At 46.7% G+C, this 15,076-nt stretch overlaps 1 protein-coding gene across 7 annotated transcripts in view; it reads right to left on the bottom strand.

Annotated features, from left to right (window-relative positions):
- The window catches only part of LOC121571881 (triple functional domain protein), a 108,517-nt gene that overhangs the window by 51,841 nt on the left and 41,600 nt on the right, over positions 1-15,076 (bottom strand). For 5 of the 7 annotated variants that reach the window (XM_041883653.2, XM_041883657.2, XM_041883656.2 and 2 more), the window contains 23 exons: positions 14,749-14,853; positions 14,385-14,581; positions 14,004-14,217; positions 11,768-11,890; positions 10,899-11,090; positions 9,036-9,194; positions 8,228-8,458; positions 7,302-7,424; positions 6,781-6,972; positions 6,432-6,601; positions 5,310-5,484; positions 4,862-5,057; positions 4,564-4,730; positions 4,262-4,381; positions 3,857-4,048; positions 3,422-3,571; positions 3,210-3,324; positions 2,843-2,958; positions 1,841-1,963; positions 1,455-1,652; positions 1,060-1,175; positions 534-600; positions 9-118 (listed from right to left, as the gene is read on the bottom strand). In XM_041883653.2, the coding sequence (XP_041739587.1) occupies positions 9-118; positions 534-600; positions 1,060-1,175; positions 1,455-1,652; positions 1,841-1,963; positions 2,843-2,958; positions 3,210-3,324; positions 3,422-3,571; positions 3,857-4,048; positions 4,262-4,381; positions 4,564-4,730; positions 4,862-5,057; positions 5,310-5,484; positions 6,432-6,601; positions 6,781-6,972; positions 7,302-7,424; positions 8,228-8,458; positions 9,036-9,194; positions 10,899-11,090; positions 11,768-11,890; positions 14,004-14,217; positions 14,385-14,581; positions 14,749-14,853 (3,551 nt within the window). The remainder of the gene's footprint in view (positions 1-8; positions 119-533; positions 601-1,059; positions 1,176-1,454; positions 1,653-1,840; positions 1,964-2,842; positions 2,959-3,209; positions 3,325-3,421; positions 3,572-3,856; positions 4,049-4,261; positions 4,382-4,563; positions 4,731-4,861; positions 5,058-5,309; positions 5,485-6,431; positions 6,602-6,780; positions 6,973-7,301; positions 7,425-8,227; positions 8,459-9,035; positions 9,195-10,898; positions 11,091-11,767; positions 11,891-14,003; positions 14,218-14,384; positions 14,582-14,748; positions 14,854-15,076) is intronic. The other 2 variants (XM_041883655.2, XM_041883658.2) reach the window with 1 other exon arrangement.

Raw genomic sequence — 15,076 nt, forward strand, 5'->3', positions numbered from 1 at the left:
TTACATACTTGTGATGGAACTCATAGAGGTCCACCATGTTTCCAAAGATGATGTGTTCCTTGTTGACGATGCCAGGAGGGATCTCCTCTACCCCACTGGTCATCTCCCATAGGTATGTCTGGAGGGAGGAGGATGGAGAGAGGGGGTTAGATCACACACACACGGAAGGGGCAGATATCAGATCAATTAATTCACAGCCGCTGCATATAATGGAATTCAACACAGCACCCTACATTTCATAAGTTCACGTGTTGTGTTAAAATTCCACAAGGTGGCGCCAGACATTGGCAGTAGAATTCCACTATAGGTTAGGACACGTGTGTCAAACTCATTCCACCGCGGGCCAAGTGTCTGCGGGTTTTCACTCCTCCCTTGTACTTGTTTGATGAATTAAGGTCACTGATTAGTAAAGAAGTCCCCTCACCTGGTTGTCTAGGTCTTAACCAAAAATCTGCAGACACTAGGCCCTTCATGGAATGAGTTTGACACCCCTGGGTTTGGGGGTAGAGAAAGACAGAGTAGGTTAAACTTACGTCCGTACACTCCCTTAGGTCTCTGACATAGGTCTTCTCTGTCTGAATCAGTTCAGCCATGATGAACCTACACACACAAACACACACATGGTTAGCCTCTTTTGCTGATTTATATCATTATCAATAGAACCCTTTTAGTCCGTCTGCCCTGTCCATTTAGACTGGTGAATAATGTAAGGCCTGTAGGAGTTTCTGTCCATTAAGACATCATTATAACCTGGCCATAACTCATTATGATGGTGATGATTTGTGAGATGCATTTTAAAATGCATTGTCGTGTCTGTAGTTGTGGCTGTTTAGAGCAGTGTGTGTGTGTGTGTGTGTGTTGTGTGTGTGTGTGTGTGTGTGTGTGTGTGTGTGTACTGTATTAGTAGTAGTGCTGCTACAGCAGTTTTAGTTATGAGATGATGAGTTGGGACAAGAGGCCAAGGCAGGATCTACTGGTTGATTGGCTTTGGAATTGGTTCATTATGACTGTGACCGATCTTATGCGGTTTCAGGAAGTTAAGAGGAAGTGATGACGCACTCCTTCCTGCGAGCGGACTTGCGTTTCTCCTCGTTGAGTTCGTGAGCCGCGTCTCTCAGCTTGACCTCTGACCCTTGAGGTGTGGCCGGGATGATGTCCAACTGGAGGTCCTTACTCTGAGAGAGGGATGGAGGAAGGGAGAGGGAGAGATGATTTACAAAGAAATACAGTAGGACTGTCCCAAAAAGTACTTTTGAAGAGCTGCACTTTGTTTTATCTGCAAAGGGCATGGATCATCATACACAAATGTTTACACTAAAAGCCTTCTTCAGTGTGCAGAGATGATTTAACCATTAATATTTCCAGCAACCATTATATGGAAACATGCCTCCTCCCCCTCCACATACATACCCCCCCCCACCTCGTCGACACCCCGACACACCCTCCAGACTTACAGCCTTGGAGTTAGTGTCAGATGAGATGCCCAGTGCCTTCTCTAGACTGGTCCGGTACTTGTCCATCCGCAGGGAGAAGTCTCTGTAGCGTTTGTCCACTGCAGTCACCCACTTCTTTATCTCCACAGCATGACTATGGCCCTTATCACAGAAGCCATCCGCTAGCTGGATCAGCAGCTTGACACGCTCTTTTGTTTGCTGGGGAGGGGGGGGGGGGGGGAGTGAGAAAGAGAGAGAACGAGAGAGAGAGAGGAGGGAAGGAGAGGGTTTAATTTTCAATGTGTAATGCTGGGTTTTAAAAACGTTATGACGTATAGGTTTGTGTCTACTGTATATAGTTCGGTCTGTCTGTGTGTCTGTGTGCGTGCATGTGTGTTCCTTCCTACCCTGGCTGTGATGTGGAAGTCTTCGTGCTCCTTCAGCAGCTCCTGTGTGTGGTGGATACTGGAGCCAGTGGAGGTGTGGGTTGACAGGTAGAACTCTCCCGTGTCATGGATCCACTCCAGAGCCTGAGGATTACACACACACAGAGATCGTTGAGGTGGACATTGGAGTAGAGCGCTAGACAGGTGTTACAGATGAGCGGACAGAAACAGAGAATGAAGGGACAGAGAGAACAGCCATTTTGACTGTTGTTAGAGCTTTGAGTAGGAAAGAAAACAAAAGACAAAAAGAGAGGTAGAGAGAGAGTGAGAGAGGTAGAGAGAGAGTGTGAGATAGAGGTAGAGAAAGAGAGTGAGATAGAGAGGTAGCGAGACAGAGTGAGATAGAGAGGTAGCGAGACAGAGTGAGATAGAGGTAGTGACAGAGTGAGATAGAGAGGTAGAGAGAGAGTGTGAGATAGAGGTAGAGAGAGAGTGAGATAGAGAGGTAGAGAGAGAGTGTGAGATAGAGGTAGAGAGAGAGTGAGATAGAGGTAGCGAGACAGAGTGAGATAGAGGTAGAGAGAGACAGAGTGAGATAGAGAGGTAGCGAGACAGAGTGAGATAGAGGTAGAGAGAGACAGAGTGAGATAGAGGTAGAGAGAGACAGAGTGAGATAGAGAGGTAGCGAGACAGAGTGAGATAGAGGTAGAGAGAGACAGAGTGAGATAGAGAGGTAGAGAGACAGAGTGAGATAGAGAGGTAGAGAGACAGAGTGAGATAGAGAGGTAGCGAGACAGAGTGATTGAGAGGTAGAGAGAGACAGAGTGAGATAGAGAGACAGAGTGAGATAGAGAGGTAGAGAGAGAGAGTGAGGTAGCGAGGTAGAGAGAGTGAGATAGCGAGGTAGAGAGAGAGTTAGATAGAGAGGTAGAGAGAGAGAGTGAGATAGAGTTAAAGAGAGAGAGTGATTGAGAGGTAGAGAGAGACAGAGTGATTGAGAGTGTGTGTAAATTGTGTGTGTACCTGTTTGGCGCTGCGTTCAAACACCACGTATTGCTGACACTGGTCCAACCGTCGTTTCCTCATGGTCCAGAAGTGGAGAACACGATTCTCTCTCTGTAACAACTCATTCAGGATGTCTGACCGCAACACGAACACAGATATTAGACTAGATTATACTGTCTTAGATAAATCATTCTCATGGTATAATATGAATGTGTGTGTATTACATTTACATTTTAGTCATTTAGCAGACGCTCTTATCCAGAGCGACTTACAGTTAGTGCATACATCATTTTTTTTTTTTTCATACTGGCCCCCCGTGGGAATCGAACCCACAACCCTGGCATTGCAAACGCCATGCTCTACCAACTGTATGTATGATACTCACTCTTGACCTGTTGTTCGGGTGCTTTGACATGGCTGAGCATCCCAGGCATGTTAACACTGTTCCGGTGCATGTACTTCAGGAACACGTCAGCATTACGTCTGGCCAGGGTACATGCCTAGCAAAAGACACACAGTTGGACACATGGGTAACAGCTGTGTGTGTGTGTGTGTATGGGGGGGTGTGTTTGTGTGCATTTGTGTGTGTGTTCCTACCTTGAGGAAGGCCTCTTTCTGTTCCAGGTGTTTGCTGATCATGGGAGTGACGTGGTCTGACTCACAGTTAGGACCCAGTTTATCAGCCCCCCCACACCAGTCCTCTTCCCTCTTATACTCCTGCTCCAGGCTCTCCAACACACTGCACACCTGTTTCAGTCAGATATTTACAGTACATAAACTACAGCTCCCATAATGCTACATCAGTCCTCTTCCCTCTTATGCTCCAGGCTCACCTACACACTATGCACCTGTTAGAGACAGCAATGGCTTTAAAACTGCAGTTCCCATAATGCACATTTCCAAACACCTACATACTTGTTCATCATGTAACAATATTGGCACTTTCTAGCATGTCCATCCGGTAACTGACTACCCCTTTAGTCCAGACTTGAAACGTTCCCCTGCCCCCTTCACAGTGAGGGCGCCCCCTACCTGTTCGGAGGTCTTGTAGAAGGCTACAGAGGCGTTGACCAGTTTCAGCCTGTCCTCCATCTTCAACATGAGCTGCTGCCAGTGGGACGCTACACTCTCAGCACAGTCTCTGATCAGGTCCATATCATAGTGGTTGGCCTGGAGTAACGCCTCAGCCTTCTGCTGCACCTGCAGAGCACTCTGGTGGGTTTTCTACAAGGAGAGGAGAGGAGAGGAGAGAGGGAGGAGAGAGAGAAAGGGTTTATATTACACAATATCGGATTGGGAGAAAGAGAGAAAAGAATGGGAAATAAAGAAGGAAAAGAGAGAAAGAGAGAGAGAGAGAGAGAGATGAAATTATGCATTTGTTTATCAATGTCTAAGAATGAAAGTATGTTATGTTGCGTCGCGGACTGATGAGCTCACCTCAATGGCATGCTGGAACTGTTCGTGTTCTCTCTGTAGCTGTTCTGCTTCCTGTAGAGAACTGGCTGTGATCAGACCAGCATTCAACATAGACTCCCCATTACGGATCCAGCCCAGGACCTGCACAGACCAGGAACAAGGATATAAATTATCAGGATAGCATTTTAGTACTGTTTCCACTGGTACTTACCTGGTATTTACTATGGTGCTGTTTCTACTGGTATTTAATGGGACATTTTGTGGTATCAATTGATGGTTCTGGTGTTGTAGCTGTACACACTGCTAGAGGTGTGTGTGCGTACCTGTTTGACTTCGGCCTGCAGGTGTCGTAGCTGTACACACTGTTCCAGGTGTCTCCTGTGTTGTTCACCTGCTACGTCCAACTCCTGTTGCTTCTCATGGAGGAACTCCAGCAGGTCCTGAACACGAGTAGCCATGTCCACATCTCTGTCACACAGCAACTCTACACCTGAAGGGAGAGGAGAGGGAGGGACGGAAAGAGAGGGGGGTATGGAGAGAGAGAAAGAGAGAAATAATGTAATTCCATGTAAGCTGACTATGCAAGCTCCTTTGTGCACACGTGTGTGTACTGCTACTCACCAGAGGCTTGTACTTCGTTGACGTACTGCAGCAGTTCCTGTCCCTGGTGGATGACGTCAAAGGTCAGGTTGTTCATGGTCAGGGCCTTGTCAGCATGGTGTTGGAGTCTCTGTTCTGCCAGGGTCAGGTCCTCTGTATCAAACTCACTCATCTGAACAGTCAACTCCTCATTCCACGACTCCAGGTCTGAGATGATCTGGGGGTGGGAGAGAGAGAGAGAGGGGTGAGATATATAGATGCAGACTTGTGTGGACACACATACACACAAAGGTAAGGATACACACCACACACACACACACACACGTATGACATGAGTCAGGTGTGTCATTGAGTCAGGTCATCTAAAAACCCAAGACTACGTTAGCTCACTGAGCTAAAGCCTAGACAAGGGTAGTTCTCCGAACCACCTCTGCCACACACACACACACCACCCCCACCATACACTCACATCGATGGCGTCCCTCTCAAAGATGCGTAGTTGTAGAAAGAGTTCTAGTTTGATCTTCCTCTCCTGAAACAGCTCCTCCATCTGAGCCTGGGCCTCGTCCAGCTGCAGTAACACACTCTCTATGTGGTTGATGGAGCTGTTGTGGGGAGTCTTGTTACTGGAGATAGCAGAGTCCCTGCCACAGGAGAGAACACACACACACACACATATTGAAGAAAACGTACACACACACACGTACACACACACAATTGGACATGTGTACATACCAGGGGTTGGAACCGCTTCAGGGAATAGAACCGGAAAACGAGAACGTAAGTGATCTATACTGTTCCCGAACAGAACCGTTATTTTAAAAGCATGGGAACCGGTTAATAACGTTATTTTACGTTCCAGGCATTTTCTTTTCCAGTCCCACAAAAAACGTGTAATGTAATGTGTAATGTAATGGAACTGAGAGTCATGATCAAGGGCTAGCTCTGGTCCAAATGTAGTTAACCCATCAGAGCCTAAGCCCTGTCTAAACCGCATACACAGTGTTATAGCAGAGTCTTGGGGGATGCTACATAATTAGCCACACTGTTATGTAACCAGCATTATGTAACAATACTCAGAGGAGAGAAAGAGAGAGAGAGAGAGAGAGAGAGAGAGAGAGAGAGAGAGAGAGAGAGAGAGAGAGAGAGAGAGAGAGAGAGAGAGAGAGAGAGAATGCTCAGTGTGTGTGTGTGTATGTGTGTGTTGAGGGCTAGGTCTCAGACTCACACACTTGATATAATTAGAACCAGAATCATGGTCAGAGGTGTCAAATACATGCAGTTCTCTAACTCTCAACCTACTCCTTCTATCTCTCCCTTTCTATTGCCTCTCTCTCTCTCATCTGGCAGTCCGCTACGTGAGGATGCTGTTGTTTTCTCTCCTCCTCCTCCTCCTCCTCCTCCTCCTCTCCTCTCTTCCATCCTACTCACCTTCTGCCCACTATCTGAATAATATTTTGCTCAGTTTCTTCTAATTCATTTTGTGTGTGTGTGTGTGTGTTAGTGTGTGTGCACGTGTGTGTTGAGTGTGTGACTATGCGTGTACGTCTGTGTATGTGTGTGCACATCTTTGTGTGTGTGTGTGTTCTACCTGAGCTGCTGGATGAGGTCCTCTCCCTCCTTGATGACGTTGACAGTGACCTGCAAGGTGGTCTGCTGCTGCTGGCTGAAGCGTTTGATCAGATCCTGCACCGCCTCCACAGACTCAGCATACACATCATCTAATAACTCCTTCTGCAGCTCCTCCAACCACGTCCACAGCTAGGGACAGAGAGATGTTAACACACACACACACACACACCTACCCATCATGTCAAACACACACACAATCCAGTAAAATGTTGCGCTACTTGACAACGCACGCACGCACACACCCACACACCCCTCGATCTCCACCCACCGCCCCACCCCACACACACACTCTCCCTCCCACTCTGTACCTCTTTGACGTGTGTGTGGAAGGCGACAGACATGTCCAGCAGGACTTTGCGTTGCTCCACCCTCCTAACAAAGTCCTGGATGCGGTCCTCTAGCTGGTGGGCTGCCTGGTAGATCTCCTCTGGATCACACTCTCCTGTCTGGGCTAACTGCTCCGCTGCCTCCAGCAGCTTGTCAGCATTAGTATAGGTGTTCTGGAGGGGGGAGAGAACCGTTACAAAGAGAAAGACAGAGGATGGGGAGAGAGACAGAGACAGAGAGAGAGAGACAGAGACAGAGACAGAGACAGAGACAGAGACAGAGACAGAGACAGAGAGAGAGAGAGAGAGAGAGAGAGAGAGAGAGAGAGAGAGAGAGAGATAGAGGGGGGGGAGAAGAAAAGAGGGAGGACAGCTAACAAGAGAAAGGGTGAAGGGGAGGAGAGAGAGAGATACACTTTACTTTAGTGCAAAGACGGAGAGAGAGAGAGTATGTGATAGAGAGAGGAAAGGTCAAGGCAGAGACATGAAGAGAGGTGTCCTACCTGGGCGACCTCCTCGAAGTCCTCGTGTCGTTTCTGTAGTGCTCTGGCTCGATGGAGGGACTTCCCTACGCCTGTGTGTTTACTGAGGAACGCCTCCCCATGGTTCTCTATCCAGTCCAGAACCTGCACACACACAAGCATGCACGTTAGCTAAGTGGCATAGAAGTTGAGGCTGTTGGCCAGAGGAAAAAGGGGGTGTCATGCTGCCAGTCCACCACTAGGGGAGCTGTAGGGATAGACATTACAGCACACTACTCCAGTCAGTAGGAAGAGGAAGGGAGATGACAGGGTTGATAGAACAGCACACTACTCCAGTCAGTAGGCAGAGGAAGGGAGATGACAGGGTTGATAGAACAGCACACTACTCCAGTCAGTAGGCAGAGGAAGGGAGATGACAGAGAGGATGAGTTCTCTCCTGTCTGGTCATGTCTAGATGGGGTACAGCTTTTGTCAAATGGATGCATTTTAGCTAACCCTAACCTTAACCTAATTCCCCGTATCTGCTCTGTTAATTCTCCTAACCTGATGCGTAAGTTCTCCGAAACCTGCTACGAAAAGTCAAGTTTGACAAAAGCTGTATCCCTTCTAGACAAAACCCTCCCGTTCCTCCCACCTTTCTTTCTCCCTCTTCACACCTTCCTTGTCCTGCTCTCTCCCTCCTTCGCAGATCTTTCTCCATCCCTCCCTCTACCACTTGGCAGAATACCCCTCACCTGGATACTGGCCAGCAGCGTCACCATGGTAACAGTTACCTTGGCTGGCTACGAGGGTGACTAGTGACTACTGGCCTACTAGTGAGTGTGTCCATACATTTCCAGTATGTGTATCATTTATGTGATCCCTGCGGGTATTGAACCCACGACCTTGGCGTTGCTAGAGCCAGGCTCTTCCCAACTGAGCCACACAGGAACAGAACTAGTACACACCTGCTGTACGTCTTGCTGGAACACACACAGCTGGAGCCTCTGGTGCAGGCGGACTTTGCGGTGTTGCCAGATATTCTCCAGTTGTCTCTGGTGGTGCAGCACCTCGTGTATGACATCCAGCACATGGTGCACCGCCTTGCTGTAGTTGGCCGAGGCTGTCAGCGAATCAGCCCCCCCCGGGGTCAGAGGGCGCTGAAGCTTATCCAATAGGGCCTTACCGTCCTGGCTGACCTGGGGGAGGGGGAGGGAAACATGTTGGTATAGAACTTGCTAGTGATACCTCAAACCCACCCTAACCATCACACCCACCCTAACCATCACTCCCACCCTAACCATCACACCCACCCTAACCATCACACCCACCCTAACCATCACACCCACCCTAACCATCACTCCCACCCTAACCATCACTCCCACACCCACACTAACCATCACACCCACCCTAACCATCACACCCACCCTAACCATCACACCCACCCTAACCATCACTCCCACCCTAACCATCACTCCCACACCCACACTAACCATCACACCCACCCTAACCATCACTCCCACACCCACACTAACCATCACACCCAAACCAACACACCGACACCAGAGGAGGCTGGTGGGAGGAGCTATTGGAGGACGGGCTCATTGTAATGGCTGGAATGGAATAAACAGAACGGAGTCAAACGTGGTTTCCATTTATTGATAATGTTCCATTCATTCCATTCCAGCCATTACAATGAGCCTGTCCCCCTATAGCTCCTCCCACCAGCTTCCAGTGATCTACACTCACACCTACACCCACACACAGGTATGTTACCTCTGGGTATGCAGCAGTGCCGTTTACCTCTGAGTAGGCAGCAGTGATGTGTTCGTAGAGGCCCTGGTGGTGGTGGATAGCATCTTCTAGGTCCTGGAGCTCCGAGGGTAGATCCACCTCTCCACACGCTTTACACCACGAGTCCACATTACTCATGTACTGTAGAGACAGGAAAGGAACAGATACACATTACACACACGTTACACCACGAGTCCATGTTACTCATGTACTATAGAGAGGAACACACACACACTCACCCGATGCTCAAAGCGCTGAGTCTAGTAACTATGTACAGTACCAGTCAAAGGTTTGGACACACCTACTCAATCAAGGGTTTTTCTTTATTTTTACTATTTTTTACATTGTAGAATAATAGTGAAGACATCAAAACTATGAAATAACACATATGGAATCATGTAGTAACGAAAAAAGTGTTAAACAAATCCAAATAAATGTTATATTTTATATTCTTCAAATAGCCACCCTTTGCATTATTCTACCATGATTCCACCATGATAACCTAGATGTCACATGGCTAGGTTAGTTCTTTGTAAATAATTCCAATCCTGATGGGACAATAGAGGAAAACACACTAAAAACATTAAAGGAAAACAAGGCAACAGTAAACATCCCCCACGAATGATCCCCTCCAGAAATTAGCCCAATAACATTTTGATGAAAAGCAATATTTTTAGAGCCTGTACATATTATCAGGCAGGTGTGCTATTTTAGCAATTAGCATTATCACCTGTCTGATACAGCCTTGTGGCTACATGGCTGAAGCATTGGGTTTCTCTGCATTGTTTCCCACAATAGGCTAGTCATTAGTTAGATTACAGACTAAATGTGGTCTTGTTGCTTGTTTAATGTCCTATCAAAACTCCTACTGGCACTAATAACATCATGTGATTGTTTGGGAATGTACTGGCCCAAGCAGGCTATCTGAAAACTTGATTAACTGGCCCGGTGAGCTCGGCAGATGTTGCCGGGCCAGCGGGCAGCCCTGAACGTCGAGCCATGCAGTCTCTTCAGCTAATCCACTCCCTGTATTCCATGTAATGTGCCAAAGAAAAAACGCCACCTGCTGGAGAAGACCGATTTTGGGCCCAGTTATCCCTCGCGCTTCACCTCTTCCTCTCTGGAGGGACTCTCAAATGTCAGTTAATTACTATAGCTCCCGCCAATCAGTGTAATTTGTAAATGCCGGATCTCTATGGCAAGACGCATCATTCACCCAAGTTTCGTCAAAATCGGGCCAGTGTTGTCTGAGATATCGCGTGTGACTAACATACGAACGGACGGACAGATGGCCGGACGGAGATCGATCCACAGTCCCCTCCCCGATTTCAACGTGGGGGACAAAAAGACATAGCAGAGAATAAAATAAAAGAACAAGTCACACATGGGGATATTAAACAAACCAACACAGTAGGATTATAATCTAATTGTAATCTCACTGCACGCTCTCATCATTCAGAGATCAAACACACACACACACACCACGGAATGTGTGTGTATGTGTGTATGAGTGTGTCCATGTATTCTCCATGTGTCTACCCTCGAGCAATCAGAATACACAAAGACAGGAGAGAGGCCTTGTGAAGTAGCATCTATGGAAAATAGTTCAATTTCATGGAAAATGTACTGTTTTTCTTTCTTTAACTGTGGAACATGGAAGGATGCAAGGATGAGAGTAATAATATGGAATATTCCTATTGGGAAAGAGGACCGCCCTGATTCTGCATTTGGAATTCTACAAACTCAGCAATTCTGTGTGTGTGCCTGCCTACCTGCTTGGATGTGTGTGTTCCTGCATTTGCGTGTACGTTCACACGCGAGCGTGTGTGTACCACCACCACCCACCTGGTCACATTTCTGCTGGAAGGCGGCAGACATCTCCAGCAGTGTGCTGCGTTCATCCAGGGCAGCAGCGAAGGCTTTCCACTCCGCTTCCAGCTGACCTGAAATCTGTTTAATCTGCACCGAGGCATAGTGACCAGACTCCAACAGCCTGTTACCCACTGACATTATCCTGTTGATGTTCACATACACGTTCTGGACAGGGGAGGGGAATGGGGTGAGGAAGGGGGAGGGAGAGGGTGAGAGAGATTGATTTGGTTTATTTAGCTATTCAGATAACAGACAAATAAAAATACAGATATTTCACAATAAGCAAAAAATAAGTCAATACCGAAAACCCCAATTTAGCGTACTGGCATTACACTGGATTACAGATTCTGGTTTTAGAAAGGATTGGAGTGATGTCAGTATGGAAGGATGCCAGCTTTGTAATAGCTACCTATGGATTCCCTATGGATTTAGCCCCAGAGCATCTGAACTAGTCAGGGTATGTGTACACACGAGGGAGAGCGAGAGAGAGCATTTTTTTTGTGCAGAGCATTTTTTTAGTGCATTTTTTTAGAGCTAAATGTCAGTGTGAGTTTCCATCTGCAGAGTCATCATCTAGCTGAGGCAACACAGTAGATTAATATCCTACTTTAAAGGTGCAATCTGCAGTTGAAACAATAACAAGGCCTTTATCATTAATTTATAAGTCAGAAAATGGATGTAGCAACTGCAGATAACCCCTTTAAAAACATCAGTTTCAGAACCATTATGTAAGCCTGTATGGATACTGCTTCTAGCTATCTAATAGACCGCTGCTCGGTGTGTGTGTGTGTGTATAGCGTGCGTGCATGTGTGCTGATTCCTGTCTGTATGTGTGTTCTTACCATGCAGTTCATAGCAAAGTGGTTGTGTTGTGTCTGTAGCTCCATGGCGTGTGGGTGGTTGTTGCCGATCTCTGTGTAGCCAGCCAGGAACAGACCCTTGTTGTGCATGATCCAATCAAACATCTGAAGAAAAGACACACACACACACACGTTAGAGATGGGATAGGGCAGGCAGCCAACAGCTACAGACAGTAGAGTGTGCTTGTGTGTAGGTTTATCTTTGTGTGTACTGTATGTGTGTGTATGTGTTGAGTGTGTATGCTTGCACGTGTGCATGTAGAAACATGTGTGCAAAAACACTTTCTTGCAAGTGTGTGTGTGTATATACACTACCAGTCAAAAGTTTGGACACACCTACTCATTCAAGGGTTTTTCTTTATTTTTACTATTTTTTACATTGTAGAATCGTGAAGACATCAAAACTATGAAATAACACATATAGAATAATGTAGTAACCAAAAATGTGTTAAACAAATCCAAATATATTTTATATTTGAGATTCTTCAAATAGCCACCCTTTGCCTTGATGACAGCTTTGCACACTCTTGGCATTCTCTCAACCAGCTTCATGAGGTAGTCACCTGGAATGTACTTCAATTAACAGGTGTACCTTGTTAAAAGTTCATTTGTGGAATTTCTTTCCTTCTTAATGCGTTTGAGCCAATCAGTTGTGTTGTGACAAGGTAGGGGTGGTATACAGAAGATAGCCCTATTTGGTAAAAGACCAAGTCCATATTATGGCAAGAACAGCTCAAATAAGTAAAGAGAAACGACAGTCCATCATTACTTTAAGACATGAAGGTCAGTCAATACGGAACATTTCAAGAACTTTGAACGTTTCTTCAAGTGCAGTCGCAAAAACCATCAAGTGCTATGATGAATCTGGCTCTCAAGAGGACCGCCACAGGAAAGAAAGACGCAGAGTTACCTTTGGTGCAGAGGATAAGTTCATTAGAGTTAACTGCACCTCAGACTGCAGCCAAAATAAGTGCTTCACAGAGTTCAAGTAACAGACACATCTCAACATCAACTGTTCAGAGGGGACTGTGTGGATCAGGCCTTCATGGTCGAATTGCTGCAAAGAAACCACTACTAAAGGTCACCAATAAGAAGAGGAGACTTGCTTGGGCCAAGAAACTCAAGCAATGGACATTAGACCGGTGGAAATCTGTCCTTTGGTCTGATGAGTCCAAATTTGAGATTTTTGGTTCCAACCTCGTGTCTTTGTGAGATGCGGAGTAGGTGAACGGATGATCTCCGCATGTGTGTTTCCCATCGTGAAGCGTGGAGGAGGAGGTGTTATGGTGTGTGGGTGCTTTGCTGGTGACACTGTCTGTGATTTATTTAGAATTCAAGGCACACATAACCAACATGGCTACCACAGCATTCTGCAGCTATACGTCATCCCATCTGGTTTGGGCTTAGTGGGACTATCATTTGTTTTTCAACAGGACAATGACCCAACACACCTCCAGGCTGTGTAAGGGCTATTTGACCAAGAAGGAGAGTGATGGAGTGCTGCGTCAGATGACCTGGCCTCCACAATCACCCGAACTCAACCCAATTGAGATGGTTTGGGATGAGTTGGACCGCAGAGTGAAGGAAAAGCAGCCAACAAGTGCTCACCATATGTAGGAACTCCTTCAAGACTGTTGGAAAAGCATTCCAGGTGAATCTGGTTGAGAGAATGCCAAGAGTGTGCAAAGCTCTCATCAAGGCAAAGGGTGGCTACTTTGAGAATCTCAAATATAAAATAGATTTTGATTTGTTTAACACTTTTTGTAACTACATGATTCCATATGTGTTATTTCATAGTTTTGACGTCTTCACTATTACTCTACAATGTAGAAAATAGTAAAAAATAAAGAAAAACCCTTGAATGAGTAGGTGTGTCCAAACTTTTGACTGGTACTGTACATATATACATTTATACACATATAGATGTATCTGTGAAGCACAAGGCACAGGGAGAAGAGAGATGAGTGTCATAAGAGAATACCAACAGCCTCTTCAGAGCTAACTACTGTCTATGGTGTCCTAGCAACAAGCCCCTACCGCAGTCCAACACTGCTATCTGTCTATTCTACTGAAACTATCTACAGTATCAATGATACTCTATTAGTCTATTACACTGGATCGATTCACCCCCTCTTCACACACACAAACAAATCATACTAGCACTTTTAACTGTTGCACTTGTCTTTTCCTTTACTATCTATCCATCCAGCCATGATACCTTCTCAGCGTCCTGTTCGAAGAGGCGTAGCTGGAAGCACTGGTCCAGCTGGAGTTTCCTGATGTGCCAGGCCTGGTGGAGGTGTTGTCGTGTGGTGTGGAGTTTGTCCAGCAGGGTGGCGACGCGTGGCATCAGCCCCTGGGAGTCAGCGTTACACACACCGCTGGCGTTAGAGTTCCTGTACGACTCACTGCTCTGGATACGCTGCAGTAACCTGGGAGAGGACACACACAGCGTGGGAGAGAGAGGACATAACGTGAAACAACATACACACACACACACACACACACACACACACCATCAGCAGTGTAAAATTAGCCTCACCATCAGTCTGTTTCCGAGTGCGTGTGTGTGTGTGTCTGTGTGTGGTGCGCAGCCTACCTCTGTCCCTCCGTATCCAGTTCCTCTATTGGAGCTTTGATGACTTTCTTCTTCAGCGTGGCGTGTTCCTCTATCATGCGCCGAGCCCCGTCCAGATCCGTGGGGAAGTCTTTCCTCGCCACCACCTCCTGCATCTCCTCCAGCCTCGACAACATGTGACCCGCGTGCCCCGTAAACTCCTCAAATGCAACCCGCACCTGGAAAAGAACGCAGATACTGTATGGATTGATTGATTGATGGATTGATTGACTTGTGGTTTTAGTACTGACTAATAGAGCTAAAGTGTGTGTGTGTGTGTGTGTTTTAGTCAGTGTATTTTAGTTTTTGCAAACCATAGATTGATTAATTGATAGACTGGTCGTACCTCGATCCACTCGTCATGGTTGTATTCCAGACTTCCCTCGAAGTCAGGGGTCAGCTGGGAGGGGTCAACCACCTTAGATAGACCCTCCAACGATACCATGGTGGTCTAGAGAGAGATGGAGAGGGGGAAGAACGCAGAGATGAGGAGGAAAGATAAAGAGGGAAGGGAAAGAAAGGGAAGAGGGAGGGATAGAGAAGGTTTTAATCAATTCTAACAAAATCATCACTGCCTTTTGGTAAACAATGGTAAACGGGATCAGGAGAAGTTCAATGCCCACTCTGTGCCCACTCTGTGCCCACTCTGTCAGTGACACAATAATGGTGATTCA

This window comes from Coregonus clupeaformis, chromosome 8, assembly GCF_020615455.1.
Source record: "Coregonus clupeaformis isolate EN_2021a chromosome 8, ASM2061545v1, whole genome shotgun sequence".
In the NCBI taxonomy this organism is placed as follows: Eukaryota; Metazoa; Chordata; class Actinopteri; order Salmoniformes; family Salmonidae; genus Coregonus; species Coregonus clupeaformis.